The sequence below is a fragment of the Hevea brasiliensis genome, chromosome 15 (genome assembly GCF_030052815.1).
Source record: "Hevea brasiliensis isolate MT/VB/25A 57/8 chromosome 15, ASM3005281v1, whole genome shotgun sequence".
NCBI classification, from domain to species: domain Eukaryota; kingdom Viridiplantae; phylum Streptophyta; class Magnoliopsida; order Malpighiales; family Euphorbiaceae; genus Hevea; species Hevea brasiliensis.
This window is the reverse complement of record NC_079507.1, coordinates 70,800,937-70,816,428: the sequence shown is the minus strand read 5'-3', so window position 1 is coordinate 70,816,428 and position 15,492 is coordinate 70,800,937. Positions and strand designations below refer to the sequence as shown.

Sequence of the window (15,492 nt, the reverse complement as noted above, 5' to 3'; positions counted from 1 at the left end):
GCATTGCATACGAACTCATAAAAATGACCTCTGCACCTTCAGTTAAAAACTATGTTAAAACATGGAAAATACATACCCCAATAGAACACTCAAACACTGCCTTCCCAAACTCAGACCCAAAACCCTCCACCTGTCCCCAAGGTGACGTTCGAAACATATCAATAGCATCGCTTTTTTAATGCCCCCAGTAACCCAAAATGGTATCCAACAAAACTTATTTAATTAGGGTTTAATGGAGACTACATGGATCAATCTTCTTAATAAGAAAGGAAAACAGCACACCCGGAGAAAATCCATTGGTATACTAGTAATTTTCAGGTTAAAAAATTGCACCACCCACTTCAATTTTTTTATGTCCAAAATCTTGGATTATGCTCTGGGGCTATCCGTTTTTAATGTGTAGATGCATAAGCCCTAGTTCATACGTGGCACAAGGCCATGAGATTACTCTTTCTCTTTTGTCTCACTTTGGCATCAAGAGATGTAATCTAATTTGGATTTGATCCTTACTCGAACATGTCACCCAATGCCTTGACAATTTTTTGGATTTCCCAATTGCCCTTGTGTGTCACATGAAGTGGCATAGACCCATTGGGCTTTTCCCATTTCTAGAAGGCTGGATCATGTAATCACAGCCACTTGATTGGCATAGGCCAGCCTTTGAAGACCCACAGATGAGAGGGGTATATTGGTCAATATAGGAAATGATGATGGTATCTCATGAGAGGAAAGGATAGGGATGATTTGATAGTGACACTAAATTAAGTGATGGAATGTAGTAGGAGCAGAGGGGCTTTAGTGCAGATATAAATATGCAGTTATCACTGACCCCAGTGGCATAGAATTTGGAAGACAAACTTTACTTCAGACCTTAAAAGACCTAAAGCATTTTTTGTGCCTTCTCTTTTTAACATGTCTTGGGGAGTCATGGCAGGGCACCTGGGTTGGGGTGGCCTCATTGAAGAAGGTTGGAGGAAGGGTCCCTGGACTGCTGAAGAAGACAGGTTGCTTATTGAATATGTAAGGTTGCACGGTGAAGGGAGATGGAACTCTGTGGCCAGGCTTGCAGGTATTTAATTAACTTGCTATCTGTGCCAATTACCTCAGTTTTCATTGTTTAGGGGACAGTTTATAGTTTCTACTTCTTGTAGTGCCTGCTGGTGCATTTGGATTTCCTTGATTTGGTTAATTAGCAGTTTTCCAATTATGGTTTTTTTTTTTTTTTACCTTAATGCTATTATAGTAGTCTCCCCTAGTCCAAAATTCATCTCTCTTTGTTTTTGCCTGTATAGGATTGAAAAGGAATGGAAAGAGCTGTAGATTGAGGTGGGTGAATTACTTGAGGCCAGACCTGAAGAGGGGCCAGATAACTCCACATGAAGAGAGCATTATTCTTGAGCTGCATGCTAGGTGGGGAAACAGGTAAACAATTTGGAATTAACATTGCTCTTCTAATTTTATGAGTTTTCTTCTGAATTTTTTAAACAAAAAGTTTGAGTGCTAAGTTGTAACACTCACACATATATATATTCAGGTGGTCCACAATTGCAAGAAGCTTGCCTGGAAGAACAGATAATGAGATCAAGAACTACTGGAGGACCCATTTCAAGAAAAAAGCCAAACTCTTACCGGAAAACTCGGAGAAAGCAAGAAATCGTCTCCTGAAAAGGCAACAATTTCAGCAGCAGCAGCAGCAACAGCAACAGCAGCTGCAGCAGTCTCAACAGCAGCAGCTGCAGCTGCTGCAATTAAACCAATTGGACATGAAAAAGATCATGTCCTTACTTGATGAGAATGAAAACAAAGTCCCATATGTGCCTCAAATAAGGCAGGAAATGGCCACTGTATATCCTAACGCAACAGAGGAGCATGGCTTGTTATATAACATGTTCAATATAAATGCTTCAATTCCTGAGCCCTCCAACGAGGAAATTCTGTGGGATGGATTGTGGAACTTGGATGATGTCCATGGCAATTTTGGTGTGGCATGTGCACCAAGCAAAGCTAGCATGCACAATTTATTCGCACCCTTTTGTTAACCTTCTCGTGCTTTAAGAATTTTCATGGTATGTAATCCCTCCACAAACTCCCACCCCCACCCCCCCTTCCCCCCCCCCCCCCCCACCCAAAAAAAAAAATAAAATAAAATAAAATAAAATAAATGGTATCATTACAAAAAGTCATCAAATGAGAAGGCTCTTAATGTGGAGCTTTAGATTGATGCTCAAGGTGTAAAATTTTGGTTGTGACCAAAAGAAAAAAAAAAAAAAATCCAGAATCTGTAACCTGTTTATTAATGAAGTTTTCCAATTTGTATTAGATATTTAGAAATCGTTTGGAGCATTAATTCTTATTCTAAACTGAGTTATCTTAATCTTCTGATACGCAAATAAAAGTTAAACATATTATTCTATACTTTTAATTGAAAATAATATACTTAGCATATTCACCTACGCACACATATCTGGAGAAGTCTCAAGTTCACTATATTGAAGAAACCTTAATATATAATAATGATCCTATGAAGTCTAATTAGTTAAGTGAAGCATAAAATCACTATGCGTCTTGTATGGTTAAGAAATGTATACAATCCTCTTACTTTTCCAATTCGCTTTAATTAATATATATTTCTTTTCATAAATTAAGTTAGATCAAAGAGTTGATTATATTTATCAACTGATGAGAGAGAAAAATAGACTCTTTTTATGATTAATGCATACAAAAAAAAAATACCATCATTTAAAAACACTTATTTTTTTAGACAAAATTGAAAGAAAAAATATTTTTAGAAAAGAAAAAAATATTAAAATTTAATTTTTTGACATCTTATATTATTAAATAGATATTTGATTACCAGATGTGGGTTCTATGAGACCTTGCTGGAGGAGCTGTTTGCACTCTTCTTGGGCTAGAGCCAAGTCTGTAGGGTTCATCCCCGGGTGTGATGCCTTTGTCGGATTGATATCTTCATTAAGCTTGAACGGAAGATTGACAAAGAAATCCGGATTCTGCCACAGGGGGTGGCGATGATGAAAATGTGCATGGGAATCAGCACAGGACCGTAAGAGCAGCTCCTTGTGTTCTTGGAACTCAGCTGAGGCATCAGCCAGAGAATATAACCTTGGGACAGAAGTAAATGGCTGAAAGCTCCTCTTATACTTCAATCCTGTGGGGAGGATCTTCAAATGCTTCGCCTGTTGGTACAAGTCAAAGCCTATCAATAGATCCTTGTCAGGAAGATCAGGCAGATGACCCTAGTCCAAAGGATACAAGTGGGAAGAAGCTGGATTCCAATTGGGTGCTTAGTGATAAGGCTAGTTTTGAAAACGTTTCCATCTGCAGACCTTAAAGTATTCTTCATGAGGACCCGATGATTCGAGGGTAAGATGGCTGGGTTCATCATGCTTTTGTGAGCCCCGGTATCCAGGAAGCCAATGACACTAATGGGCCGTTCATACTTACTTGGAAGAATATGGATCGGGACTAAAGGAATTGGAATAGTGTCCGCCATAGGTGGATTGGGAGGATTGGATATGTTGGGCGGGTAAGGCGGGTAATGGGCTTGATTATGCGAACTGGATTCTTACGAAGTGAATGAGTAATCTTCTTACGATCCGATGTCTACTCCAAGGGCAAAGATCGTATCCTCATCGGGCTCATCCTGTTGGAGAACGAGATTCAACATCATCATGTTCGAGGAGATGTGAGAAGCCTGCTGTATGGGTTGTAATAGCTTAACTGCCTTATTAGGGTTTCTTGGGCAGTTCTTGGCATAATGACCTTGATTGCCACAGATATAACACCTTTCAGACTTCTTTGTACCCGTTCTTTTCTTTCGAAAGTATCTGACTGACCTTCTTCCTTTCTTTTGCTTGAAAGGGGGTTTGAATCCAGAAGGATGCTTCTTGTAATGTGCTTTCTTCTTTGGCTTGCATTCACAATTCTTCTCCTTGCATTTAATGGCAAGGTGAGACTTCTGGCATACATTCTTCAAAGCTTTGCTGTTGTCAATGATATCTTTGAACAGCTTCTGTTGTTCGCACATTTTATCCAGACAAGCCAGAGTCATTTGATGGATTTCTCCTATGGTGATGGCATTCATCGCTCTTCTGGTAGCAGCAATACTTCTATGGAGTTACGTTGCAATGCTTCTGGCAGGGAGGCAATATAGGTATGCCGGAGGTTGACATCATTGTAACCATTAAGCAGATAATAACGTTGAGTCATGCGCTGGTAGTGTTTCTCAATGTCTGATCTTTTCAAAGAACAGCAGCGCATATCAAAGAACTCTTGTCTTAACTGCTTGCTGTATAAGGATGCATCTCCCAGAAACTCAGCAAAGAGAGCGTTGATTGCTTGTAAGGGAGTCAGGTGGCAAAATTGAGCTTTTTGATATTCTCCAATGGAGGAAAACCAGTCTTGTAGTGTGCCAACTGTTCGAGAGATGAATTCTCTGAGTATAGCATGGGAGTCAGCACCTTCCCGGAGCATTTGGACATCAAGCCAAGCTTTAAATTCTGCAAGACGGTCTCTCCATCTTGATGGGGGAACATCATCCAAGGTGAACCATGGGCACTGGTGGGCTGGCTTTGTTGTGGAGCGACTGGTAGCCCAAAGTCTAGAATTGGTTCATCATCAGGAATTTCAACATGGGGGTCTTGAGGAGGCCCTGTAGGGCCTGTAGTGCCACTGGTAGAATCTGTGGTTGGTGAAGGACCTGTTTGGGAGGCTGTTGGCTGAGGATCAGCCATGAGCAGTGTCGTGATATGAGACATTTAATTTCATAAAATTTTTTAAAGATTGTAGAACATATATCTCAAAAACACCATTATAAAGTTTGAAGATTAACTTCACAAAGTAGTAGAGATGCTAGTAATAATTTGAGTCTTTTGCATTTTCATTTGCTTATTAATAAAAAATAGTTTGGTTGGATAACTCCACAAAAACTAAGCTCCGAGGAAGTTCACGCGCGCGTATAAAATTGTCTTTAGAAAAGAAAAGATACGAAGAATAAAATAAAAGATAATGGAGTACTTTCAACTTAGTACAATCCGTGCTGGCGCTTTAGGTTTGTTTAATTGTGTTTCTTTTGTCGTCATATGCTTTAATTTGCAGAAAGCTCAAAGGACATGAGCAAATGCTACTCTTTATTTAACCATTTTGTTTCTATCATTGATCCCACGCTAAGATTGGAACTTGATTCTCTCTTTAATCTTTTCTTCATTTCCTATCCCACCCTTTTTGCATATTCTTTGTGGCTAATTATCTTACCATTTTTTTCTGTTATAATTTGACATTCTCTTTACTTATTTGTATGCTTATACTTTACTAACCATAAATGGATATTAATGCTAATTTATTTTAATTTAATAGAATTAAAATTATCTCTAATATTTTAAGTATTTTAATTTAAATTCTAATCAAAATTAAATTAAAAAAATATTAATTAATAGCATGTAAATTTTTTAAATATTTCAATATGATGCACAGTATTATTATGATAAGAAACTTCTAACAAGGGGAGAATAATCTTTAAAAAAAAGGGTGTCTTAAACAAGGTACTTGGTAGGAATCAATTCATTATTTGCATTAATCTAATAAATTTGAAGGGAATTAATTGATGAAAACGACTTTGATAGATTCCTGTTATTCAATAAATGGAAAAATTTTATCATACTAAAAATTAAAGAAACATTAAAAAAGAAAAGAAAAAATTGGACCCACGCCCCCAACTCGACAGGTCCTGCGTAGGCTAGACTGGGTCAGATCCAAGCCCAATCTCCGTGTTTCCGTAACCCAGATGGGCCGAGTCAGCCCGTTACAAATTTCCTTTTATCCTCCCTCCAAGAATCACCCGCCAAATTCAAAACAAGCTATTACTCTTGATGATCCTACTCTCTGCAACACCATCAAAAGTTTGCATTGAGATCTGTGACTTGAAAGCAGGGAAACTGATCCACGGGAAAAGTGTAGCAATTGGGTTTGTTTTGGATATTATTGTCGCCAATTCTCTTATGTCTATGCATTGTATATTTGGGGAATTTAGAGAATGTTTGACATTGTTTGGTGAAATGCCAGAAAGAAATGCGAGTTCTTGGAATGTTGTTACAGCAGGATATGCGGATGCGGGGGGATCGTAATTTCAATAAGGAGATTATAGGATCCGTTAAATATATGAAAATTGAAATGTTCAAGCCTGGTGCATTTACAGTTTTAAGTCTTTTGCATTTGTGTAATATTGATATTGGGAAGATGGGTTATAGAAGGAAGCTTAATGGGTTCATTGTAAGAAATGAATTGTGTTGGGAGGTCTCGGGTTCAGATATTCATTTGGATGTTGTTTGATTGATATGTATTCGAGGAACAATAAAGTTGACGCGGGTAAACAAGTGTCTGATAGAAGGAAGAGGAGAAATGTATGTGTCTGGGAGGCAATGATCAATGGTTCTGTGCAAGATGGAGCTCTGAAAGAAGCCTTGGTTCTTTTTCATGAAATTCATATGAAGGATGGTGTAGAACCTAAGAGGGTGTCCCTAGAGAGTGTTCTTCGTACTTGTGGCTCACTTCCTGGTTTAAACTGGTAGGAAACCAATTCATAGATATGCAATCAGAAGAAAACTGAATCATGACGCGTCTTTTATGTAGCGCTTTGATTGAAGTTTATTCCAAGTGTGTGGTAATTTGAATTATGCAAGACAAGTGTTTGAGGTCTCTTTGTAGAGATGCAATCTTCTGGAGTTCCATGATTTCTGGACATGGATTGCATGGGAAGGAAGAGGAAGCTGTCTTTGTATATGATAGAATGCTTCAGAAAGGGAATAAACCAGACATGATAACAGTAGTAGGGGTTTTTTCTGCTTGTGGCAGGTCAGGATTGGTAGATGAAGGCCTTCGTATCTATAACTCTGCAATTAGTGAATATGGAATTAGTTAAGCCGACTGTTGAGATTTGCGCTTGTGTTGTGGATTCGTTAGGTTGACCAGGCCAGCTTGGACTAGCATCAAGATTCTATTAAAAAAATGCCGATGATGCCTGGTCCAAGTGCTTGGGGGGCTCTTGTTAATGCTTCCATATTGCATGGTAATCTTGAGCTGCAGAATCTAGCTTACAAGTTTCTTATTGAGTTAGAACCTGAGAACCCCCTAAATTGATGTAAATGAAGGGAACTGTTCATTCCCTCGATTTTCAGCGTATGATGTAATGTCTAGTATCGATGATCAATGGACTATTTTCTGGATCCCAATTTTGCGGGTATCGTATCATGCCATCAGTGGTATAATGCTATAACTTGACACTCGAAACTTGATTACCACCTATACTTTTGGTTACCTATTACTAGTCCCTGCAATACCTTCTATTGGTTACGTACGTTGGTTTCTAGTTTTTAACACAAAACAGGAAAGTATTGAAAGCATGCATCCGACTTCCAGTCAGGTTTTTATGAGGCAAATGGGATCATCTTAGAAGAAGTGTTAGTCATGCAGATTGTATATAGAATGTTGGAAAGCCTTCGCAACTTGGGAATTATTTCATTTGATAATTGTTCAAACAGCCTCTTAGCCAAAAAAATCCTAGGTTTGACTCAAAATTTTGCTATTGCAACTTGCAGGTGAATGGCCAAGCCATTTCGAGATCAGCTGTGTGATGCGCTTCTGCACCCATGGTTTGAGAAGGGACCATTTTCAGCTCCTTGCGGCTTCCTTTAATTTGTATGGTTTGAGACTTATAGGGCGCGTTCAATTGCTCAAGTTTCATAGATCAGTAAATCATCCTCAGCAACGCTCACACACTTTGCCAAGCAAACAATCGCCTATTGCAAGAAGCAGCAATGGTGAGCAGGGCTGCTACATTCATATAATAACAACTGAAGCCTTGTAATATCAATCACAACAACTCGTGGACTTTGGCCAATAGTTTTGGTGAACAGTAAAACTAAACAGTAGGTAAACTACCGTTATACAAGAATTTCACGAGACCACAAAAGGATTCTGCTGGAGAGTTTCAAAACAAAGTGCAATGAGATGACCCAATTCATTTGGATACCTTTCTGCTTGATCACCATCACTTGTGCTGCCTGATTGATAAGCTTGGGTAACACATTTACACATCTGTGCACCGGTAATCAAATTCCATGCTGCACGGTGAATAAAAAGCAGGTCTTGACACCCATCAGCAATATCCTAATAAAGTAATAATAACACTTCCTGCTCAAGGGAGCACAGAGATGAACGCACATATGAAGAGCAATAACGCTGTTCAATAAACTGGTCACCTTTTGCATGTCTTAAATCATTTGACAGACAGTTCCAATCTGAATTGTGGCTGAATAACCCTTACAAACTCATGGCACTTTATAGTTCATATTCTTCACTTTCTCAGATAGCTTATCAATACTTCAGCCAGAGACTTGCACAATCCAAGTGCTTCGAATTTTTGCTCCTCTTCATAAAATATATGCCACTGTTTTGCCAAAGCAAAGTCATTTACCTCTGTGTCTCAGATTCTCTCTCTCGCCGGTAAACATAAATGGAGCCTAAGACCACTCTTCCAATCCTTCTGCTTTTTCGAGTTCTTTTACTTACACCTTTCTTTCTGTCCTTCTTAACTATAGGTTGGGAGGGTACAAGCTGAATCCATCTCAAAGGCAGTAATGCTGCAACAAATTGTATCAAAATTACGATAGGCAGGTTCGAGTAATTACCAGCTGTTATTCCCATAAAGGAAGCTAGGCCAACACCCAAAAACCCACCAAGAATTGATGACAAACACAATGCTGATGCCAAGAAAGAAGTGAGGGAACCTTCAAAACCCTTGGGACATAAACTTGCCAGTAATACTGAAAAGGGAAGAAGCTTAAATTGTGCAAGCGTTTCTGCTAAACCCGAAAAACAACAAACAAATACCTCATTGGGAATCCCATGTCTAAGATTGATCTGTCTCACTAGAACAAAGTCAAGAAGAAGAGAAGCAGCATAGAGGAATTGCATTGCACCTATCAATTTCCTCATGGGCACTTCTTTCCAGTAACGGTCATAGAGTATAGACATAGAAAGAAGCATCAACTGGCCAATTACTCGTGACAATCCTATAACTGAAGGATCGAGATGTAGACATTGCATTTGATAGCAAAAGATAGAACCTGAGAGAGCTGGGACTGTGGCAATGGAAGCAACAATCCAAATAAGAGGGCAAGAGATGGATTCCTCACGTAATGCCTTTTTAAGACCACTTAGCTGTTTTCCAATATTTTCCCAGATTGATTTCTTTGCAAAAATGTGATGTGATAGTTGTGATAAACCCAGAGACTCCTCCCTAGCTGTCGATGAAATTGTAAGTTGAATAGATAATAAAAAGGCAAATATGATAAACATGTTTTGTGGTGGTGTTTTCAATAAGAAGCAACCACCAAGTAAGTTGCCTAGGATTCCACCCACAGCTGAAGCCATAAATGCATAGGACTGGAGACCTGTCTTTTTGTGTTTTTGGCCATACTCTGCAACAAGAGCATCCTTTGCAACTTCTGTAATTGATGCGCCAAGATTACCAAGAAGAACACAAGCCAGAAGAGTAGGAAGGGCTTCACGGGCAACTGGGATGAATCCTAATGGCCCCCAAGATAGGACCTGCATCAAGACTGAGAAATTGAATTCTATCAGAACCTTCATCTAGTTTGATTGATCAGCTAGTATCAAAGCCTTCACCAGCAGAATCATAAGATTATCAAGTCAACTGGAAACACAGGAGAAAAAAGACAGCACAACATCCATCTAAGAAGCAAACGGAATTTTTTTAAGCAATATGAAGTTTGTGTAAATCCAAATATGAATCATTTTACATTATACACTTAAATCCTTGCTTTTACCATATTATGGAATGCTAAATGAATTTTTAACCTTTTGAAAAAGCCAATAGGAAGATTAAAAGAGCGCAATTAAAACAATTGTTTAAAACTTAAGCAAGCCTTTACAATTGAGGATTAGTAATGCTAATCTGTCAAAGAAAACCAAGTAAAATATACTTACTATTCTTACATTCCCAGGAATTCGAAATGTGAAACTAAGTTTACTCCACATAACCTATTAGCAGAAGGTTTGGATTTGGACATTGAAATAGAAAGACAGAGTCTCAGAACTAGAATAAAACAGGGGCCATACCAAACTAAGAAGCAAACAGCAGATGCTACAATAATATTAAATCACAAAAGATATGAAACATAAAAAACATCTAAAATAACAAGTTAAGAATAACGACAAAAAGGAGCAATTAACATGGTAACACTTGATAGTATGAGCTAAAGGTTATGTTTGGTTTGGTATGACGTAATAAAAAATATAATATTATATATTTAATTACATTATTTAGCGAAAAAATTATTATAATGAAATGACAATTAACCTTTTATACCACCACCATTACCCAGCTAATATCTCAATCCTATCACCACCACCACCACTTGACCTAATCACCGCTATCACCGCTTATCCTCTGCCCACTCTATCACCACCAGGCCACTACCACTACTATTACCTCAGCCGCCACCATTACCATTCCACTGCCAATACAAATATAGGAATTACATTACAAATTTTTTCTCCGTTGAGGCAAAACACAGGCACACCTGGGTCAGAGACAGAAACAGGAATGGCACACTCCACAGCCGCCGGCCGATATATGGGAATTATCACATTAAGCTCAACCAAAAGTAACCTAAATGTATATAAAATACAAAAAGGACCACATCAAGTAAACAGGGGAAGAGAGAGATGTGAACTAACCCCCAATGAGGATATAAGGTATTCTATGAGCACCACCAATGGATATAGCATCAGAGAGGATTCCATATAGAGGCTTGGCCACCATGGGAAGGTTAGCAGAGTACTGCACAAGCTGCAATAATGATGGGTGCAGATTGAGATTGTTGGCCATGTGGAAGTTGAGAGCCAACCATGGAAAGCACCTAAAACCCTGCATCCAATACCCAAACCCACATAATAAAGCCATCTGCTGGCCACCCGCTTGGGCAAAACCTCTCTTCTCCTCATATCCCCTGCTTATATTGCCCTTCTGGGGAAAAACTGGACTTGGGGTAATTATTCCAAAAAGATGGGTTCTGGGTTTAGCAAGTGTGTTGATGATGTTGGGATTTTGATTTTGAAAAGAGCATTGAGTCGGTCTCAAGTGGAAGTGAGATAATCTTAGGGTAGGTAAACATAAATTTGGGTTTTGAGGAGCTATCGTTGTAATTGGGTTTTTAGTAGCAGATGATGATGAAGGAATCATGGTTGTAGAGTATTATGAGGTTGACAACAGTAATCTATGTAATAGTTGACCCAAAGCTAACAAACTTGCATAAGTTTTGCCTGTGAGAAAGCCAAAGAGAATAATAACAGGGGACAAATGACAAGAAGTACAGCATAAATAATAAGAAGGCAGCGAAACCCACTTTGTGAATTGCTCGAGGAAGAAGAAAGAATATAATAAATGGGAAGAGAGATCTGGAAGGGTTTAGGCAAAGGTTCTTCTCCGTTGGAGAGAGAGAGAGAGAGAGAGAGAGAGAGGTGACCCCAAGCCCATGATGCCTTGTTTTGTTGGTTTGCTTATTGTAATGGAGATCTGAAGGGTCCCACCATCCAGTACAGAAAATAGGATTTGATAGGACATTAACGTTGCCCAATAGCATGTGAGCATGATAGGGATTGTAACGGAAAACTTGAACTCCGTTTGGATAAGGAGAAAAGGAGAAGGAAGAAAATAGTTAACTCAATTCAATGAAGTTTTTATCTTAAAAATTTAGAGTTGATTGTATGAATTTTTTTTTACCCTAAATAATTTTGAGTTAAATCTTTAAAAATATATAATATTTTTAGGTCATATTGTATTACTTTTCTCTAGGTCAGTTTAAGTCTATCCCTTCTTTTCTTTCTATCATCTAATCTAATGTGCTCTACTTGTCTAACTAGAGCCTTAGTATGTCTATACTTCATATGATCAAACCACCTCAATCTCTCTTCTTTCAATTTATCATCAATTGACATCACTTCTACCTTTTCTTTAACACTCTCATTATAAATTTTATTTAGTCTAGTATGGTCACTCATTCACCTTAACATTTTAATCTCTGTAACTCTTATTTTAGACACGTACGACTTATCCACCTTAACATTCTTATCTCTGCAACTCTTATCTTAGACACATATGACACTTTCAGTGTTCAATATTCACTATCATATAACATGGCCAATCATATGGCTGTATGGTAAAATTTTCCTTTCAACTTATTGGGGATCTTGCAATCACATAAAATTCCCGTCGCACGTCTCCACTTCAGCCATCTGGCTTTAATCCTATGACTAACATTTTCTTCACATCTCTCATCTACTTGAAGGACTGATCCAAGATATTTAAAGTGATTACTTTAGGACAGTACCACTCCATCCAAACAAACTCTTTTCCTATCACTAGTTTGGCCTTTACTGAACTTGCAATTCATGTATTATGTAATGTAACACCCTTAATTTTTAAATTTACTATTTTGTGGGTAAATATTAATATTTTAATTTATTTGAATTTTAGAAAATTATTTGAAATTTTTTGGATTTTAGAAATCGGGTTCGATTTTTTAAAAATATAAGATTTTGATGATTTTTAAATATTAATTTAAAGACCACGTGATAAAACTAAAAATATATTTGAACTCTATAAATTTTTCTGAGTTTTCTAGAACTTTTTTGGAATTTTTAGGCCTCGTTTTCGGTCCTAGGGCAGAGTAAAAATTCAATTTCGGGTACCTTGAATCAAACAGATTGAATCGAACCGGATCGGATCGGACCGGCCCATTTTCTTTTTCTTTCCTCTTTCGCGCGCCCCCGTCGCTCTTCCTCTCTCTCTCATTTTCTCTCTCCTTCCTCCTCCCCTCGCCGGCCAACCACCACCCAGCCTTCCTCAGCTCGCCGGCGCACCTCCAGGCCTCTTCCCAGCCGCCGGCTGATGCTCCAGGAGGCTGAAAATGTCACGCGAAGACCCACCTGCACATGCGCGTCACTTTGCCTTCCCGACAGAAATTCGGCCGATCAGGCCACCGATAGGAGCGGGTCTTGTGCCAAAACACATCTACACCTCGAGAGTTTTCCATAGACACCAAGAACACCAAAATCCATTGAGCGGTTTACCCAATTTTTATCTGAAAAATTTTAGCCCATTTCGACTTTTGGGCTAGATTTCTCGCAAACCATGAACACCATGAGAAAACTGAGAGTACCAGAGCATTCCACTCGTCGAGAGCTTCGAGGCAATATAAATTTCAAAATTTTTTGGCACCATTTTTCGATGGGTCCCACGAAACATCATAGTATTTTTTCGAGTACTAAATGAGCTTAGAAAATTCCGTAAAAATTTTGTACTAACCCCCGTGCTGTGGGCTTCGTTTAGGTACCTTCAATTTGCAGAAATTCAATGGTTGTCCAGGTCTGTAAATTTCCGGCCAGACAGACAGGCTACCGAAAAAGTCTTAGAATTAGGTCGAGATTTTGACTACCCCACCATTGTCAGACGTCCCGAGCGCATGCATCACTTATATGCATCACCGTTGTTAGACGTCCCAAGGCAAGTGAGTAAAATATTAATTTTAATTGTAATTTCGATATTACTATACGTTCAAGCATGCTCATGCATCACTTATATGTATATATCTATGTAGTTAAACATTAGGCACGTTTTATATTGCATTCTTAATTGATGAATTGCTATGGATTTGTTTGTGATAATTTGGAGCAGTGTGTGTGTGTTGGCGTGCGTGTGATATGGTACTGGATATGGACAGGACGGGTAGACACGGCTTGAGATCTTCGCTGGGACCCCGTATTTGGTTTATTAAGCGAAAGTCTAGCTTGAGATCTTCGCTGACAGAGGTTGGATTAAGAGGGCTGTATAGGGGATCAACTCCCATATATGTATTGTTTGACATTATCGGGTGTGTGAGTGCTCCAAATTGCCTTTTTGATGTGATTTGTATGAAAATTATGACAATATTGCATTTCACTTCACAGGGTACATTAGCTTTAGATAGCTATAGAGATTATGGTTAAAATTGATATTTTACTCTCTGAGTCGAACGCTCACTCCTGTTCACTTTATTTTTTTTTCCAGAATACAGGAGATTTCTTGTTGAGTTCTAACTGCCTCTCTCTCCCTTGCAGGTCATCTAGTAATGTCTATAATATTTGTATAATTTTGTTAACTCTTAGAATTTTGCATGTGTTAGAAATATTTATTTGATTTGGGTTTATAATATAATTGCCATGTTGGACCTGTAAACTTATTAAAAGCATGTATGTTAGATTGGATGAGGGAGCCGAGCTCCCATTTATTTTCATGACATTTGATTATGTGGAGGGTGAGCTGATCTCCCTAGATGATTATATATTGTGTTTACAGGTCAGGCGAGTCAAAAACTCCCCATTAAATGGTCCATTTTATGGCCGAACTCTGTCTGGTTGAATTCTTGAAATTGGGCCCAAATGGGCCTTAGAGTTAGGTTGAGGAATAGTTAGGCTTACTACGGGCCTCGGGGGCTTTAGGCTGGCCCAGGTCCTAGTGCCGGTCCGACCCATAGGTTGGGTCGTGACAAATGTAATATCAGAGCTTAGGCTCCAGATTCATAGGGAATATTTGTCTAAAGTGTTGGGAAGAGTCTAATAGGAGTCACATGAGGAAAATAGGGTCTACATTTGTCTTGCATTGTCATCTTTGCTTCTAGTTTCTGCTTTATATAATTGTGTGTAAATATGAGTCTATAGAGTTGTATAACATGCCATTTTGAAATTTTGTGAGCTAATGCTGCTGAATTTCAGGAAAATGCGTAGAAGCAGGAGAGCGGCCACTACACCAGAATCAGATGTGCCTGATGAGGTGTTAGCACAGGATGAGGCGCCTGCCTCGAGGAGGCAGGGTAGGAGGCCTAGAGCTACTCAAGTAAAAGAGTAGTTGCCACTAGTTCAGGATCAGTCTTTTATGGCGTAGGATCCCATGGACCCAATGGCAGCTACTCTAACTGGTTTACAGAGAACCATTGATATGATGGCATAGTATATGGTCCACCCTCCCCAACAGCAGCAGTCCACCGCACCAAGAGGGGAACCTTATAAACAAATAATTAATTTCAAGAAGTTGGTGCCGGGTACTTATAATGTGTCAGATGATGCTTATCGATTTTTAGATTCCTTCCGACAGGTAGGGATGGAGTTTCAGTTGATTGACAGGAGACTGGTAGAGTGTGTGTAGCATGTCATGGGACCTATGCCTAGACAATGGATGAATGACTACATATGACCTCGGATGGAAGATTTGTCTTGGACTCAGTTTGTAGAACTGTTTATTAACAGGTTTGTGCCAGAAAGTTTCAGAGGTCAAAAGCAGTGGGCCTTTGAGCCCTTAAGATAGAATGGCAGATTTGTAAATGAATATGCTATAGAATTTCTGGAATTGAGCAGGTA

General features: G+C 38.8%; 2 protein-coding genes and 1 pseudogene across 3 annotated transcripts; 2 read left to right on the top strand and 1 right to left on the bottom strand.

Moving 5' to 3' along the window:
- The first annotated feature begins 798 nt into the window (after window positions 1-798).
- Window positions 799-2,099, top strand: LOC110660110 (transcription factor MYB2-like). Its single transcript, XM_021818291.2, has 3 exons — window positions 799-1,069; window positions 1,293-1,422; window positions 1,535-2,099. Exons 1-3 carry the CDS (start codon window positions 913-915, stop codon window positions 2,037-2,039), a joined length of 792 nt encoding a protein of 263 aa, XP_021673983.2. The 5' UTR covers window positions 799-912; the 3' UTR covers window positions 2,040-2,099.
- Window positions 2,100-5,665: 3,566 nt separating this feature from the next.
- LOC110660109 (pentatricopeptide repeat-containing protein At3g12770-like) lies at window positions 5,666-7,421 on the top strand (annotated as a pseudogene).
- Window positions 7,422-7,507: 86 nt separating this feature from the next.
- On the bottom strand, window positions 7,508-11,553 carry LOC110660108 (probable folate-biopterin transporter 8, chloroplastic). Of its 2 annotated transcripts, none has more exons than XM_021818288.2 (2): window positions 10,777-11,553; window positions 7,508-9,635 (listed from the first exon to the last, which is right to left on the bottom strand). In XM_021818288.2, the coding sequence occupies exons 1-2, from the start codon at window positions 11,279-11,281 to the stop codon at window positions 8,485-8,487; spliced, it is 1,656 nt and encodes a 551-aa protein (XP_021673980.2). In that variant the 5' UTR covers window positions 11,282-11,553; the 3' UTR covers window positions 7,508-8,484. The 2 variants fall into 2 exon arrangements, with proteins under 2 accessions (XP_021673980.2, XP_021673982.2); XM_021818290.2 differs by having other exon boundaries at window positions 7,508-9,624; window positions 10,777-10,827.
- Between the last annotated feature and the right edge of the window lie 3,939 nt (window positions 11,554-15,492).

What these genes read in the sequence shown, in the direction of transcription:
- LOC110660110 (XM_021818291.2), top strand. Translation starts at nt 913, where the DNA reads ATGTCTTGGGGAGTCATGGCAGGGCACCTGGGTTGGGGTGGCCTCATT. An exon ending in CTCTGTGGCCAGGCTTGCAG is followed by an intron (nt 1,070 to 1,292) that starts GTATTTAATTAA and finishes TTGCCTGTATAG; the next exon opens with GATTGAAAAGGAATGGAAAG. An exon ending in CATGCTAGGTGGGGAAACAG is followed by an intron (nt 1,423 to 1,534) that starts GTAAACAATTTG and finishes ATATATATTCAG; the next exon opens with GTGGTCCACAATTGCAAGAA.
- LOC110660108 (XM_021818288.2), bottom strand. Translation starts at nt 11,281, where the DNA reads ATGATTCCTTCATCATCATCTGCTACTAAAAACCCAATTACAACGATA. An exon ending in ACCTTATATCCTCATTGGGG is followed by an intron (nt 9,636 to 10,776) that starts GTTAGTTCACAT and finishes TCAATTTCTCAG; the next exon opens with TCTTGATGCAGGTCCTATCT.